Source organism: Zonotrichia leucophrys, chromosome 19 (genome assembly GCF_028769735.1).
Source record: "Zonotrichia leucophrys gambelii isolate GWCS_2022_RI chromosome 19, RI_Zleu_2.0, whole genome shotgun sequence".
Classification (NCBI taxonomy): domain Eukaryota; kingdom Metazoa; phylum Chordata; class Aves; order Passeriformes; family Passerellidae; genus Zonotrichia; species Zonotrichia leucophrys.
The window spans coordinates 1,259,143-1,276,415 of NC_088188.1; the positions used below are offsets into that span (position 1 = coordinate 1,259,143).

The following is a 17,273-nucleotide window of genomic DNA, read 5'->3' on the forward strand; positions in this document are numbered from 1 at the left end:
ATCCCTGCAGCTCATAGAGCCTCTCCCTCAGAGCTGCAGGAGCTCTGCTGGGGCTGGCACCCAGGGGTTAGAGCTGAGCTTAGGGATAGAAACTGCTCCAGAACTCAGGCTTAATCAGCAGGGCCCTGTTGTATTGCACTAGTTTATCTAGTTATTGTTTTGCACTAGGTGATTGGAAATTTGTACTGAGTATGTTATATCACTAGATTGTTATTTCCCCTCTCCCATCACACGGTCTTTCCCTCATGCACCCCTCTGCTGTGTCCCCTGGTGGTCTGGTCCCTGGTTACCCCTCCCCTTGCCCCTCCCCAATGGTATCCCATTGGCTGCAGTCCTCTTTCCCCGCCCCCATCCCCTCAGGTATAAAAGTCCACTGTAAGGATGTCACGCCCTCTTTTACATCTGGGTGGTCACCGGAGCCAGAAGTGTCCATTCCCAAGCCAATAAACAGGACACTCGTCCCCACGTGGAGCAGAGCGCTTCTTGTCTTTTACTTTGTAAGATCGTGTGGTCCAGAGTCCAGAGCTAGCCAGACTGGTCTCATACAATGGCCCGAGACACACGGAATTCTTACAGGTGGCGCCCAACATGGGGCACAAATGGAATTCTTACAGGTGGCGCCCAACGTGGAGCACAAACTGAATTCCTACAGGTGGCGCCCGATGTGCGGCACAAATGGAATTCTTACAGGGGCCCTCAGGGGCAGGCTGTACCTCCAGGGGCAGGTTCCAGGCGATGTACACGTGCCACTTGTAGTCGTCCATCCAGACCTCAGCCACGCGCAGCGCGTTGCGCTTGGTGTAGAAGCCAATGTTGTTGTTGTAGGGCTTCTTCTTGCGCTCGATGTGCGCCACCCTGGAGCAGGGCAGCACCTCCATGCTGCCCCCGCACAGCCACACCTGCAACACAGCCACCACAGACCCTCAGCACAGGCAGTCAGGTGTCCTGGTTTAGGGCAAATTTGGGAGAAAATGTCCAAAGGGGCCCCTCCAGAAAGCAAACCCACACAGCCCCTCCCCACACCCAGGTTGGGAAGAATTCCTTGGAGAGAAGTGGAAAGAACCTTTTATTTAACAGGCACAGCACACCCCAGCACACAAAATGAACAATACTGGATGTCAGAACCCAGGACATCCCTCTGGCAACCCTGGAGGACTCGAGACCCTGCCAAGGGGCTCAGAAACCTTGGCACAGAGCCCAAGACCCTTGTGCCTTTGACCTTGACCCATGGAAAAAAATTGTCAAGCTTTATATGAAGAGTTACAAGCCAAGAGAGTTTAAGTAGAATAATAGTTTATCACAGGGTAAAAAAATAGATTTTTTGGGGTTTTTAGAATAGGAGTTCAGGGGGCAAGATGGAGGAATCTGGGCATGTCCAGCCTTTCTCCTTCTTCTTCTTGGTCTCCATTTTCTGCTGTGATGGTGACACTTCTGGATTGGTTTAGAGTAGAAGCTCACTGTCTAACATAGGTCATAGGTATTGGGAAGTTATAGTAAATATTGTACACGTAGTTTTTAGTATAAAAAGATAACACGGCCTCTGAGGTGGCCAGTGTACCTCAACCCGACCTGCTGGACAGACTTGTAGTGGGCTGGAGAAAGAATGGTATAGATAAGAAACAATAAACAATCTAGAGAATGAGAACAGAAGAATCCTGACTCCTTCATTGACGCCTGGGCTGGGAAAAAGAAGCTTGTACATATCTCAGAGTCACTCTGAGCAGCAGAGATTCTGAGAACAACACTCTGTCACTGCTCTGACAAAGATGACAAATTCAGAAAGTCTCTCTTGGGGGTGGTCGCTCTGTTCTCAGTCCCTGCTGTGCTGGGGCAGCTGCTGCAGTCACAAGGTGCAAACTCTCGGTGTTCCCAGGTCCCAGTAGATCCAAAAAAAGGGAAAGGAAAAACAGTCCAGGGAAAATTTGGACTGCTTAGCTAAACTAGCTAATGAGCAGAAGCAAAAAAGCAGGAGCAAAGCAGAAGCAAGAGCAAAAACAAAAGCAGCACCATGTACTACCCTGTCGGTGTGTTCCGCCAGCCGTGGGGGAGCGACTGATAGCAAAACTGTGAAAAGTGCATATTAGATGGCTCCACATAGATATTTACTGTATGTAATTTATTTTATTGGTTAGTAGTGCTGTATTAACATTTTAATAGTATGGTAAATGTAGTTTTGTAGTTAAAAGGTAACTTTTGTAGTTAAAATAGGAACTATGTATGTGGGATATTTTTTAAAGAGAGGAATGAGGTACTTGCACCAGATAGCAGCCACAGGACACCTGAATTTTTCAGAGAAAGAGAATTTATTGCTCCATTATCAGAAGAAATTAACTTCTTCCAGCCTCACTCAGCCCTGAAGATGGTGTCAGGATTCAGAGGAAGAAGCTGACACTGCCCAGACAGAATCCTGTGTCTGAATAGAATTTATGCATCATGGATGAGGTGAATGAATATGCAACAGGCTGTTGCTTTTAAGGGTTAATCCTTTGTTAATGTGGGTCCTTTTTCGGGCTTATTTTGCCCAGAAAGAGGTACCCAGACTGCCCATAACTCTTTGTTCGTATTGTCTCATATTGTCCTAATCTCAATTGTTCAAATTTTTATTACTCTAATTATATCACTATTTTTATAACCATTTTATTACAATTAAACGTTTAAAATTTTAATAACAAGTGACTGGCATTTTTCACAAAAACAAAACAAAACATTCGCTCCTCAGAACCAGTCTTGAAGGCACAGAACATAATAAATAGAACACACAAATGGGGATAGAAGCATCACAACGTCACCCTAGGACACCATGGCAGGGGGAGAAAGGAGTTCTGAGCTCTCCACATTATCTCCTGTCTCATCCTGGCAGCAGAGCCCACGGCCAGGTGCGGCCTCTGCCCAGCACTGACACACACAGGGGCATTTGTGGGGTTGGAAATGCAGGATCTTTATGTCCTTTCCAAGCCAAACCACCCTTGGATTAACCTGTGCCCAAAGCTTTAGAGGGATCAGGTCTCTGCTCACCCAGTGAAGGATCCAGTGCTGCATTTTCCCCCCAAATAAAAAGCATCAGTGACTGGAATAGCTCAAACAATTCCAGATCCCCTTCTGCAGAAGGGATGAGTCAGTGAAACATATGGCAGGGACAGATTTTTGCCACTTGAAAATGTTTGTTCATTATTGTTCTTTCATGTGCTGCTTCAAATTCCCTTAAATCACAGTTTACAAGTTAATAAAGTCTTGTGAGATCCTCTTTTGATCTCCCACACAGGGGATTTGCAGGGAGACTTGCCATACCTGCCTGTTTGTCACCAGCAAGAAGTTTTTACCTTCCAGACAGGACTGCAGGCCCTGGGCAGTCCCTCCAAAGCCCCATTCCAAGCAGGCTGCTCTGCACGAGCATTCTGCACAATTATTGGAACACTCAGCGTTTCTGGGATCCCTTCCAGGCTCACCACCTCTCCTCCCACCTGTGGGCCATTATTTCCATGGAGCCTGCTGGATTCCCCCTTCAGCGGCACCAGGAGCCCCCAGCCTGGAGAAGTGCCCGGTGTCACCTCCCAGGGGTGGCTTTGGCCCCTGCAGGGTGGGCACAGGCCCAGGGGACAGCAGAGATGTGGGAGTGTGCTCCTTGTTGGTGGAGTGACCAAACTATCCTTTGTCTCCTTAAAAAGGAAAAAAGCCCAGGAGTTTCTCTCCTCAATTGGGTAAAAAGACACCTCATAGGACGTGGAGGACTTCACCTCAAACTTAAGGATGGCTAATTGGACAGGAGCCAAAAAGTCCCACCTGAGCAATTCACTAGAAAAAGAGAACAAATGAACTAATTGCTTTTGTGAGGTGTTTTACCAAAAGCAAGAACCTCTTGCACCTGGCTTGGGTTTTTCTCTGTAAAGAGTTTTGTTATGTTGCATTTTATTAAAACTTTTCTGTTTCCAACACTACCACAGAAGCCATCCTGCTGATTTTATGCCTTCTAAGGTAGCTGAGCTGTCTTGAGTGTGATATATATCTCCAAAATCTTATAAGACCTGGCTCAAGGAGACCCTTATATCACAGAGAGGGGTGGCACAGCCAGGGGACAACCTTCCCTCAGGACACCCCTGCTCCTCAGGCTGTTCCCTCCTGGATTGCTGCACAACAAAAAAGCTGAGCATGAAAAATGCATATTTTATGATTGGCTTTTCTCAAATATTAAAATGAATATTATATGTGTTATGTTAGAAAGTAATGCTGTATTAATTCTCTTAAGTAGTGTGTGAAATGTAGTTTCAGGTTATAACATAATGTTGAAATAGAAACTATGCTATGTAGGGTACTTTTTTAAAGAAAGGATTGGAATGAGATAGCAGCCACAGGACACCTAAATCTTTCAGAGAAAGAGAATTTATTGCTCCATTATCAGAAGAAATGAACTTCTTCCTGCCTTGCTCAGCCCTGGAGATGCCGTCAGGATTCAGAGGAAGAAGCTGCCCAGAGAGAATCCTGTGCTTGAAAGGAATTTATGCATCATGGATGAGGTGTATGAATATGCAAAAGGCTGTTGTTTTTAAGGGTTAATCCTTTGTTAATGTGGGTCCCTTTTCGGGCTTATTTTGCCCAGAAATAGGTACCCGGACTGTCCATAACTCTTTGTTTTTATTGTCTCATATTGTCCTAATCCAAATTGTCCGAATTTTTATTACTCTAATTATATCACTATTTTTATAACCATTTTATTATCATTAAACTTTTAAAAAATTAAAAATAAGTGATTGGCATTTTTCACACTGAGCCTGTTGAATCAGCTGCTGCATAAACATGCAGAAGAAATCCCATTGTACTCCTGCTCTGTCATTTGACCTTTCAGAACACTTTAAAGACAATTTCATGCCCCAGAGAGGACTCAGAGCTGGTGTCTCACACAGGGACCTGCCTGTCCCTCCCTGTCCCTCCCCTCCTCCTCCCACCCCAGCCAACTCAACAAAGTCCACACAAGGTTTGCCACAGGCCACAGGCAAAGCAAATCAGAGCTGAACCAGGCAACCCCACAGAAAAACAGATATATTTTTAAAGGAATATTCCTAAGGCAGAAACTGCCTGTGTTTCTCGCCTGCTCAGTTCTTTAATTTCTCAACATCTTGGTGAAACAGAGGAAGGAGCTCTTCCCTTAGGTGCTCCCAAGGCTGCTGGGCTCAACCACTACACTGAATAAATCTTCCAGTCCAAAGTGATCCCCAGCATCTCCTGGTTTTGTACTTTTTGGGATTTGTTGGGTATTGTCCTGATTTAAAATCAGAATAATTCTTTTGAAACTACTAAAATAATAATTAACGTGATTTTCCAGCAGCCCAACCTGAGTCACACCATTCCACTGTTACCCTTCTGAGCTTCAGTTAAATAATTCATGTCAGCTTCCTCAGATTTCAGGAATATCTGTACAAACCACCTGGAAATCGCCACATTGGGATAACCTGGGTGAGGCAAAGAGCTGGGCACTGAGCAAAGGGCACATCCACAGCCTGGCCCAGAGAGATCAATACAAACTTAATTCAGGAATTATCCAAGGAAAGACCATACATCTACCTCCTAAACAGAGCCTGAACTGCCACTATAAATTTTTAAAACTCTCGTTTTTATAAAGTATTTATAAATATTTCTGCTGGGAACAACAGGAGCAAAGAGAGCTGTGACCCAGGAATGTGGGAACCCAGCACATCCCTCTGGCTGTCCAGGACAGCCAGGACTCTGCCAGGGGGCTCAGAGACCCTGGCACAGAGCACAAAGCACCTGTGGGTTTGACTATGACCCATGGAGCAAATTACCAACCTTAGATGAAGATCAGCAAGCCACAACAGTTGAGGCAGAATAATAGTGAAGTTATCACAGGGTGGAAAAGTAGATTTTGGGGGTTTTGGTATGGGGGCTCAGGAGGCAAAATGGAGGGAAATGGGCATGTCCAGCCTTTCTCCTTCTTCTTTTTGGCCTCCATCTTCTGCTGTGATGGTGGCACTTACAGATTGGAAGCTCACTGTCTAATGTAGGTGATAGGTATTGGGAAGTAATTGTAAACATTGTACACGTAGTTTTTAGTATAAAGACATAACACTGCCCTGGGGCAGGCAGAGCGCCTGGAACTGTCCTGCTGGATGGACCTTGTCAGGGCAGGAGAAAGAATTTTATAGATAAGATACAATAAACAACCTTGAGATGGAGAAATGAAGAGTTCTGACTCCTTCTTCCATCCCTGGGCTGGGAAAACAGACTTTCTAACCTTTCTCAGGGTCACTCTGACCAGCTGGAGACCCTGGCACAGGAATGGTCAAGTCACACTGGAATCTGTACAGGATCAGGAGCTGTTTGTTCCCACGTGGCCCCACAGGGAATTTCTGCCCCTGCTGCCCCCAAAATGCAGGTGAAGGGCTGCACAGGGAGCTCAGCCCGAGGGAATCCCCCATGGCTGTGGAGCTGTGCCTGCCCCACAAGCTCAGAGTGAGACCTCAGCCCTTAGCACAATTCAAGGGCACAGAATTCCTTCTCTGCTGCCCACAGGACACAGCCAGAAGGGCTCAGTGCATCCCAACCCCCAGCAGGAGGGCAGGCACTGCCCTGATGTGCCAGCCCTGACTTCACCCCATGGCACCCAGCCTGGGGCAGGAGGGTCCTTGGGGACATTGGTGTCCCAGCTGAGCAGCCACTGACCCCAGCAAAGCCCTTAAACACACAGAGAATGTTCCTGCTAAGGAATGCCACTGGATTTGTTATGGATACACATTATAATATTGGCTTTTCACAAGTGTTAAAATGGATTCTATATGTGTGATGTTAAAGTAATTTTGTTATGAAGATACAGCTTTTATTTCTGTTGTTAATTAGGCTTAGACCTGGTAGTGCAATAGCAGATATCAGTGTGCTTGTGTTAAAATGCCTGCTGGGATGGGATAACACCCAGTGAACACAGGGTGAGGAACACAGGATGGGGACACCTGTACAGATCTGCCAACCAGCAGCACTCACTGGCTGAAGACAGTGTGGGCTAGGGCCAAAGCTGAAGGTGATGATAAAAAAGGACTAAAACCACAACCAAGGAATACACATGTTCTAAAAAGGTGAACCCAAGGAGGAGCCAGGCTAAACAATTATTGGAATATGGAAACTAGTTTGGGGAAAAGTTTACTGTGCAAAAGGGTCTATGAATATGCAATGAGCGGATGTAATCAACAGGTATTTAAGGGGTATCCCCAAAGGTAACAAGGGATGCTCTTGGCTGAGTGCCAAGATGCACCTGGCCATAACCTTTGCTCTATGGTCCTTGTCTCCCGTTGTCCTTTATTAAACTTTTTACATTTTCACAGGAGAGTGAACGTGTTTTTCACAGATTTTTCATGGAATCACATAATCCCAGAATGGTTTGGGTTACAAGGGACCTCAAAGCCCATCCAGTGCCACCCCTGCCATGACAGGGACACCTCCCACTGTCCCAGGTGCTCCCAGCCCTGTCCAGCCTGGCCTTGGGCACTGCCAGGGATCCAGGGGCAGCCCCAGCTGCTCTGGGCACCCTGTGCCAGGGCCTGCCCACCCTCACAGGGAACAATTCCTGATTCTCAATATCCCATCCATCCCTGCCCTCTGGCAGTGGGAGCCATTCCCTGTGATCCCTTGGAAATTGTCCCTCTCACACAGAGCCATGCTCAGAGGCTCAGGGTACAGGAACTCAGCAGGTTCAATAAGATAAGCAAGGCTCCAGTTTTCCCTGTTGTCTGCCATTCCCATTCCCACACAACAATTAAATTGCCACTCATTCATGAAGTGATACAGAACTAAAAATAGACCCAGTCCCCTCAGAAAATGAGGGTGAGTCAAAAACATCTCCATCAATCCACACACAGGAGGAATCAAACCATGGGAAATGCTGGGGTTTATAAATAACCAGTTAACACCACACTCTAGTGAAGGAATCCCAGAGAAACAAACAGAAAACAAATCCATCACCCAGAGATCTTTGATGTGTTTTGCAGAAAGCTGCTGGGGAATACACTTGTAATTCTTCTCCAAGGAAAATATGACAGGGATAAGGATTCAGCATGGAAAAGCAGTGATTTATCTCGGGGAGGGAAATGTCCAAGCACAGCTGACACTGCACTGCTCAGTCTGCTTCCCAGGAGCTCTGGCACATGAGAGAAGGAGCCTCAGGGAGAGCTTCCTGTTTTCTACCTGAAAGGAGTTTTGTCTTAGGTTGTAAGATGTGGCTGGGGGTGTGTTCTATCCCCATCTGTCAGAGCTGGGGCAGTTCTCTGCTGTCCTTGGGGCAGTTTTTTCTTTATCTCTCCCACAGCCAACCCTCCCTCCAGGAGATCTCTGCTGTCCATGGCCACTGAGTGTCCCTGCAGGGCTGATCCAATCCCAGCATCCCATGGGGAGATGCTCCGCCCAGGGGAGGAGCCAAGCATTCCTACCTGGATCCAATCTGAGCCTGGCACAGCACAGCAGCCTTTGCCCCCTGCATTGCCAGAGGAGCAGCTTTCTGCTGCCCTGCATGGCCAGAGGGAGCCCAGGCCCATCTGCAGCAGCCCTGGAGCTGCAGAGGAAAACTCCCCCCTTGTGCAGGATCCCTGCTGCAGCAGAGCCACAGCTGGCACTGCAGGAGGGCTGAGCCCCCATGGATGGGGCTGGGACACCCCCTGACACACAGGGGCAGGGACTGCTCTCACTCTGCAGTGTGAGCAGTGAAGAGGCTCCAGGAGAGCTGGAGAGGGACTGGGGACAAGGGATGGAGGGACAGGACACAGGGAATGGCTCCCACTGCCAGAGGGCAGGGATGGATGGGGTGTTGAGAAAGAATTCCTGGTTGTGAGGGTGGGGAGGCCCAGAGGACAGTGGGGACAGTGACCATGCTGGGTGCTGGCCATGGTGGCCTGGCTGGAGCATGGTGTGTCATCCGTGAGGAGCACTGGCAGCTCCCATGGAAACCTGCATTTATGTGCTCAGAGCTTGGCCAAATTTTAACTGTTCAGACTGAAATCCACCAGCTCGAGCTCTGCAGTTAATGCAAAGAGACAACATCTAATGGTGTCAGGACATGTCTGCAAGGGGAACTTTGAATCTCTCAATGCATTGTGACGGAAGGAAATGGGGGAAAACTCTTCCCTAACTTTCATTCCACCCACTCCAGGCTTTTCAGCTAATAACTTCATTTCTAAGCAACCCCTGCCTTAATTAGCCATAGATTTCCCATTTAGCAGCTTTGCCTTATCTTTGCTCCCCTCTCTCCTTTGAAAAGTAACTTCCAAAGTTAGGGGGAAAACACAATTACAGGGCAGCTGGGATAATTCAGAATGTACCAGCACAAAGGGCTGAACAATCAAACCCAGAAACAGCAGAAAAGGCAAAGAAAGAATAATTTCTCCTGTGAAGTTCTGAGAGACTTTATCTCTCCAAATTATTGCTTTTGTGGGAACAAACAACATGCACAGGCACATTCCCACATTCCCATCCCTCCTGTTCCCTCCCACCTGGCCATGTCCATCCACGTCCCCAAGGACACCAGTGGAGGAGGCCCCAAGCAGGAATGGGATGGAGAAGCTGCTCCCCAAACCCTGTGCTCCCTTTGCTTCCCTGGCACAAGGAATGCAGCAAGGGGGATGTCCTCCCAGAATGTCACTGTCATATTTTCTGAAAAATCCCTTTGCCAGGATTCTTCTCCCGGGAAGCTGAGAGCCTCAGAGAAAAATGAAAACAATAATTATCTGATTTCTTCTCCTGTGTTTGCTGCTTTGGAATGTGGTTTGGAGATTGTTTACCAACAGGTGATTGTTTCATTGGTTTCATGTGAGTTGTTTTTACTTGATGAGCAATCACAGCCAACTGTGTCAAGGCTCTGAGGAGTCAGAATTTTTCATGATCATTCTTGTTAAGCCTTCTGTCTGTATCCTTCTCTTTCTCTAGTATCGTTTTAGTATCCGAGTTTATTTAGTATATAGTAATATATATAATATATAGTTATATATAGTATATATATATATATTATAATTCCTGCTCCCATAAATGATATAAATAAATGATACATACTATATATACTAAATATATAAATAAATGATATATACTATATATACTACTATATATAGTAGTATGTATAGTATATATCATTTATTTAGTATGTTTATGCCTCCTGAGCCCCCATCTGGCTGAGAGCACATCCCTGCAGAGCACAGAGCTCCAGAGAGGTTTGGTGCTATTGTGGAACAATTAATAGAATATGATATGACATGATATGACATGACATGACATAACATAAAATAACATAACATAATATAGTATAATATAATAAATATAATTAATATAATATAATATAATATAATATAATATAATATAATATAATATAATATAATATAATATAATATGCCTTCTGAGAACATGGAGTCAGATTCCTCATCTCTCACCTCATCCTGGGGACCATCAGAAACATCACCCATCACCAGCTGGTGGGTGACCATCCCATTCCATAACCCTCACACCCACCAGGCTGGATGCTTTTGGCATTTTTCATGGATATATTTACACAGAGATGGGTGTTGGATCCTAAATCAGCCCTGGAGTGCCACTCCAGGCTCTGGGAGTGCCACTGGCTCCTGTCACCACCCCAGCAGAGCTTCAGCATTGGGGTCACATGAAGGGGAGCTGGGAAACCACACACAGAGGGGAACAAGGGGAGGGAGATCAGCTGCTTTTGGGATCCCTGGAACTCTGGAACACTTGATCTCTTGAGCCTTTGGAACTCTGGAACTCTTGATCTCTGCAGTGGATGAGCATTCCAGGAAGAGGAAGATCTGGATTTTCACAGATCACATCTGGCCTGGGGTATGGGGTTGGTCCAAAGCAGTGACTGTGCCACCTCTGAGGCTCAGCAGGGTCACACCCAGAGCCAGGGGATGCAGAAACATTTCCAAGCCCAGGAACCAAACCCTGTGGCACATCCCTGGCAGAGGCAGCAGCCCTGGATGGACCCACCTAAGCATCCTGCTGGAAATCCCTGCCCAGCTCCACTCTGAACAACCGGGGAATTCTGGACACCTGCAGGGAGAACTCAAGGAGACTCCACGTCCTGCACTTGGAACAGGACAGGGAATTTCACTGCTGCACCTGTAGATTTCTTTCCTCTGTCCTGAGATCACAGAAAACCTCTCAGGGAGGATCAGAAGCAGCCAGATCAGGCCCAGTATCCATGGGCCAACTCCCTAAAATAAGATTTTCAAATGGACCTGCCCATCCCAGCCCACATCCATTCCAGCAGAGAATGGAACTTAGAGGACAGGGTTAGAACAAATATTAAAAACTTAATTATTTTTCTTCTTTGGCTCTCCTTTTATTCTGTTTTATCCTAATGGATGATACACTTTGGACAGGTTCCTCTCTATCTTGTGCCAAACCAATAACAGAAATGTCCAAATTGCCCAGTGTCCCAATGTCCAACCTTCCCTAATTTAATTCCTTTTGTAATGGCAACTAAAAAGCCAAAGGAGAGTGGAATCAGAGGCACTCCACAACCCCTAACCTGCAGCAATAATGGCTAATAACCATATTTCTTCCTCAAGCAACATGAACAGTTGAACATCTGACACACTGAGTGGTCAGAATGAAGCAGCATTCCCATCCATGCAGAGCAGGGATTCTCCAGGAGGAGCATTCCCACCCACTGCAGGGACTTTGCTCACCCTGCAGGCTTTTCCAAGGAAAAATCTCTGCTGTGCTTCTCCAACAAATGCAGCCCAACCTGCTCTAACCTGGCTGCAAAAGGGATTGATCTGGCCTCATCACCTGATAAGATCCATCAGAAGCTTGGTGGGAGCCGCATTTCAGAGATGCCAATCCCAAAGCCCAGCATCCTTTTATTGCCTGTCAGGACTCCTTAAGGGTTTTCCCTCACTCTGGACAGTGCCTGGGCTGCTCAGCTCTCCCCATTCAGCTCCTCTGGCAGAGCTTTATTGGAAGTCTTTGATCAGTAAAAGTAGAGCCTGAGCTTTAAAAGCCTCCAGCTTGTCACCAACCTTTGTTCTGAGACCTCAGGCACAGTTCAGGCCCTTGTGTGACCAAAAGGAATTTGGTAAGATCCATCAGAAACTTTATGAGAAGTGGCATTTCCAAGATGGCAATCCCAAAGCCCAGCATCCTTTTACCGCCTGTCAGGATTCCTTAAGGCTTATCCTTAATGATCCTCTGGAATGACAAATGCCCACATGCCCTTTGCTGGGAAAGCTGCATTTCCCTTCCCTGGGCACCAGGAGTGATACCTGAATTTCTGCAGCCACAGCACCCACAGCCACTGCAGCTTTGTCCTTTTAGTGCTCCCAGAAGTTAATTTTTTTAAAAAAGAGGAGCAGAGTGTTTTTAAATACTCTGCTCTTGGGTTTTGTGTTGCTGAAATGGCTCCCAAGGTGTTAAAGTCTCTTTTTTTCCCAGCCCCATGCCCGCAGAAGGAGTAGAGATTCCTCAGCTCTGCTTTTCAAGGTTGTTTATTTTCTCTGATCTGTTCCATTCTCTCTCTGACCTGCTGAGATCTGTCCAGCAGGTCAGGTTGTGGCACAGTCCCTGCCCTTGGGGTGGTGTTGGCTTTTTATACTAGGAACTGTGTGTACTTTATTTACAATAATTTTCCAGTATCCATCACCTATGTTAGACAGTCTGTCTCTACTCTAAACCAATCCAGAAGTGTCACCATCTGTTCCAGATTGCAGTGCAAGATGTTTTCCATTACCATCTGTATGGCAGATTGTCTTTTGTCAAGTGGGCAGTTTGCCTTATCTCTCTCTTTGAGTGACCACATTCACACCTCCCTGGGAGGGGACATCTGCTGATAACAGCTATTGAATGTCACTGCATGGCTGATAAGAACTACAGCATCCCATTGGGAGATGTGAGCCCAGAGGGAGGAGCCAAGCATTCCTACCCAGATATAATCCAGAGGTTTTGAGACACCAGCACAGCTTCTCCACTGGATTCCCCAGAGGAACAGCAGCTGCCTCTACTTCCACTGGATCTTCAGAGGAAGAATCCATCCTTCTCTACAGGATCCCTGCTCCAGCAGAACCACCCCTGACACTGCAGGAGGGCTGCAGCCACAATTCCAATGGGACTGCTGCCAACACCCTGACCCACAGGGTGTCAGGTTGGGTTCTGACTCTGTCAGTGTTGTTCTAGTGTACTGCATTGTCCGGTTTATCTCGGCTGTTTGAGGGGCCTGGAAGGCCCGGAGGTGGCCTTGGGGCAGCCCGCGTATCGAAGGACGAGAAGAGGCTTCAGTTCTTCTTTCTGGTTTTATGTTTATTAATTGTTTATCTAAAAGATGTTCTTTCAGCCGAACAGAGATCTGCTCAGCAGTCAGCCATGGGCACACTGTCTCTGCCCTCCCGGGCAGCCACGTATCTTTATACCCATTGTGACGTATACAATATTTATCATTTTTCCCCAATACCATCTATTGTTATAACTCGGTGTACTCTTAGTAATAACCAATAGAAAGGTGCCACCGTGGCCAAAGAAAATGGAGGAGAGGAGGAAGAAGAAGGACAGGACACACCCCAATTCCTCCATCTTACTCCTCTAAACCCCCCTGTACATAAATCTTAAACCTTGTGTCTCACCCTCTAATTAACTAATCCCTTCACCATTCACCCTGTGAAGCCCTCATCCTTGTCGTCTCCTGTGTAGGGTTAAAGTCCAGCTACCAGACACTTCTGGCAACATTCCAGGACTCCCGAGACCCCCAAGGTGGTCTCGGAGGCTCAGCATCTCAGGACTGAGATCTTGAGATCCGACACTGCATTGTTTATTTTATCTTTTTTTTTCCTTTCCCTATTAAAGAACTGTTATTACCCTCTCCCATATTTTTGCCTGAGAGCCCCTTAATTTAAAATTTATAGCAATTGGGAGGGAGGGAGTTTACATTCTCCATTTCAGGGGAGGCTCCTGCCTTCCTTAGCAGACTCCTGTCTTTCCAAACCAAGACCCCATCACAGCAGAAGATGGAGGATGAGAAGAAGGAGAAGAAGGACAGGACATGCCCGGATTCCTCCATCTTGCTTCTTGAACCCCCATCCTAAAAACCCCAAAATTCTACTTTTTCACCCGTTGATAAATTCACTGTCATTTTACTCAAACTCTTTTGGCTTGTAAATCTTCACACAAGTTGGTAATTGTTTCCATGGGCTAAAATCAAAGGCACTGTGACTCTGTGCCAAGGTCTCTGAGCCTTTTGCCAGGGTCTGGAGTCACCCCAGGGCACCCAGAGCAATGTCCTGGGTTCCAACACTCTCCCAGCTGCAGTGCCAGGCTCTGCTGGAGCCCAGCTCTGCCTCCTGAGCCCCCATCTGGCTGAGAGCACATCCCTGCAGAGCACAGAGCCCCAGAGAGGTTTGGAGCTATCGTGGAACAAATCTGGCTCTTCCTAATGAGTTTAGAGCTGAAATTCCTCAGTGCTCTGATGTTATCTGCTCAGCCTTGGCAGCGTGACAAGGACCTGATTATGTTGTAATAGCATAATGCAAAGATTATTACAGACTCATAAAAGACAAGTGCCTCCAAACCAGCATCCACAATACCTGGAGGCCCTGAGAAGGAGATGAACATGCTGGGCTTTGTGCACTCCCAGCACAGAAATTACCTGCAGGATCTGACCCTGATCTGCTTGGAGGTTGCTCTTTTTTTATTATTTTATTGCCAGTAATGTACCAAAAGCATCTTGATCTCATTTTCCTATTACCATTTCTGTCAGAGCTGTAAAAATAAAGCAGCATAAATAGCTCCCCAGGATTTTGATCTATTTTTCATGCACAAAGAGCCTTTGGAGGAAACCATCTACAGCTGGTTCTTCAGCCTTACAGATTCCATGTGGGGAGTGGCAGGAGGAGGGGGAAGGTGCCAGGGAGCACTGGAACCTGAGAGGTGGTTCTGGAACAGAATTATTGATGCAGACAGAGGCAGCTGGGGGATGGAGCAGCTGCTGAGCTGACAGCACCCAGCTCCATGGGGCTGCTCCAGCCTTTGTGACTCCAGCACATCCCCAGTGCTCTGTGAGCTGTAATTCAGATATCTCACCATTCCTGATGGGGAGGTGCTGGGAGGGAGGAAATACCCTCTGCTTGCAGACAGGCCCAAGGGTCAGAGCAGACCCTACAGCTTGGCAGAAGGGGCCCAAAGAGGAGTTTTTAGGGTTTAAAATGTAACATTGTATGGTAATGTAGTGATTCTTATAGGCTGTATGTAAATGCTGTAGGATTTGTATATTGTACTAGATTGGTTAGAGAGAAATAGAATATTCAACACAGAAGAAGATTTATGGTATTGTAACGGGAACCTCACTCTCTTACCCTCTTACTCTCTCTCTCATCCTCTCTCCCTCTCTGGGCCCTGCTCTGAGCTGTGTTTGGCAGCTCCCAGCAGGGCCCTGCCCCCAGGCCCTTTGCAATGAACCCCAAGTTCCTGACCTGGCTGCAGAGATCTCTGCTCTCCATCCATCCTACCCCTGACACTCCTACAAGGAGCTGTGCCACGATTCTTCCCCTCTCTGCACCCTCTGCTTGTTTTCCCTGGCAGAGTTAAAACCCCCTTTCCAATGGAGCCATCATGTCCTTGGAAAAAACAAACACTGTGAAGCAGGAAAGTTTAGAGTATGGAAGTTTAAAGCCTGAGAAATCTCTGTGGCTCTGAAAGTGCCATCAGCAAACTCCCTGAGAAGTGACTGTCACAGAGTTTGATGGTGTTCACAGGGTTGTCAGGTTGAGGGAACAGATGAGAACATTGACTCCATGTTTCAGAAGCCTTGATTAATATTATTTTATGATATATATTATATTAAAACTATACTAAAAGAATAGAAGAAAGGATTTCATCAGAAGGCTAGCTGAGAATAGAATAGCAAAGAATGATAACAAAGGTTTGTGGCTCGGGCTCTGTGTCCAAGCCAGCTGACTGTGACTGGCCATTAATTAGAAACAACCACCATGGGCCAATCACAGATGCACCTGTTGCATTCCACAGAAGCAGATAATCATTGTTTACATTTTGTTCCTGAGGCCTCCCAGCTTCTTAAGAGGAAAAATCCCAAGGAAAGGATTTTTCATGAAGGATGTCTGGGACAGAATCCCATTTTTATTATTAATGGCATTAACATTCAGTCTGATGTGGTTCTAAGCCTTGTTTGGAAGTTAATTCCTGCCCTCCCTGAGCCCAGCCCAGCCCAGCTCACAGGCTCTGCCCCAGGGTTTCAGCCTCTCCTGTCTGAGCAGAGCAGCAGCAGCTTTGTGCTGACCCCAGAAAGGGCCTGGCGAGGGCTGGGGTTGGCAAGGGTGAAAGTGTGACAGAAGAGTGTCACAGATATCTGTGCTTGGCAGGAAGATCTCTGAATGCAGAACCTGAGAATGGAACAGAGATGGAAACAAGTTTTTGATATAGAAGAACAACAGATGTGTAAATTGAGGATTGCTGAGCCAGTCTTACTGGACAATGAAGAAAGCCAAGGTTAAGTTGAACTGGAAGGAGGTTTTATGACTTAGAGCAAAGGATAAGCTGACCACAAACAAAAAAGATGTTTTTACCAAGCAGAAATAGGAAAAGCAGAAAGATACCACAGGCAAACAAACATGCCAGTATGGCAAGGAGAAAAAAGGTCTAAGAATGTCCCACTGCAAGAAAACTGAAAAACAACTTGAAGCTTAAACTGTTTCACACTAACTCATGTGACTAGATAGTAATGACCATAATATGGTAATGAGAGCAGTAATGATAGGCTATAGATAAAAGTTAAGGTATAGATTGGTTCTACTGTATGAAGATGCTCAGCAAAGAAAAGTATAGAATGCATTGTAACCTAAACTAAGGGTCTCCAGGCCTGCCTGCAGCTGGAGCTGGCAGCTGTGGGCACAGCTCTGTCACCCATCACCCTGGACTGCTGTAACACTTGGATACAATAAACTGCATTTTGTATACAATAAACTGCATTTTGTATACAATAAACTGCATTTTGAAGAGCCACCTGGAGTACCACATCTCTCATTCAGGCTCTTCCTGGCTGTGGTGGATGCAGGTGTTACATCCCCCCCTTTAATGGACTTTCTGTTAATGGATGAAAATGCAAAGGGATCTTGGTCAATCCATCCCCTTCTTTTCTCATGGTGAATTTATGTGTTTGCATTGTTTATTGCAGCTAAAGAATCACAGAGCTCAAAAAACTTCCCCAGGTTTTGTGGCAGAGCAGCCTCAGGGGCCCTCCCTGAGCAAAACCCCAGCCAAGGCAGGCAGAGCACATTTGG

General features: G+C 46.6%; 1 protein-coding gene across 1 annotated transcript in view; it reads right to left on the reverse strand.

Moving 5' to 3' along the window:
* GALNT17 (polypeptide N-acetylgalactosaminyltransferase 17) overlaps positions 1–17,273 on the reverse strand; it is a 235,410-nt gene that overhangs the window by 16,658 nt on the left and 201,479 nt on the right. The window contains exon 7 of the mRNA XM_064729185.1: positions 714–899. Within this exon, the coding sequence (XP_064585255.1) occupies positions 714–899 (186 nt within the window). The remainder of the gene's footprint in view (positions 1–713; positions 900–17,273) is intronic.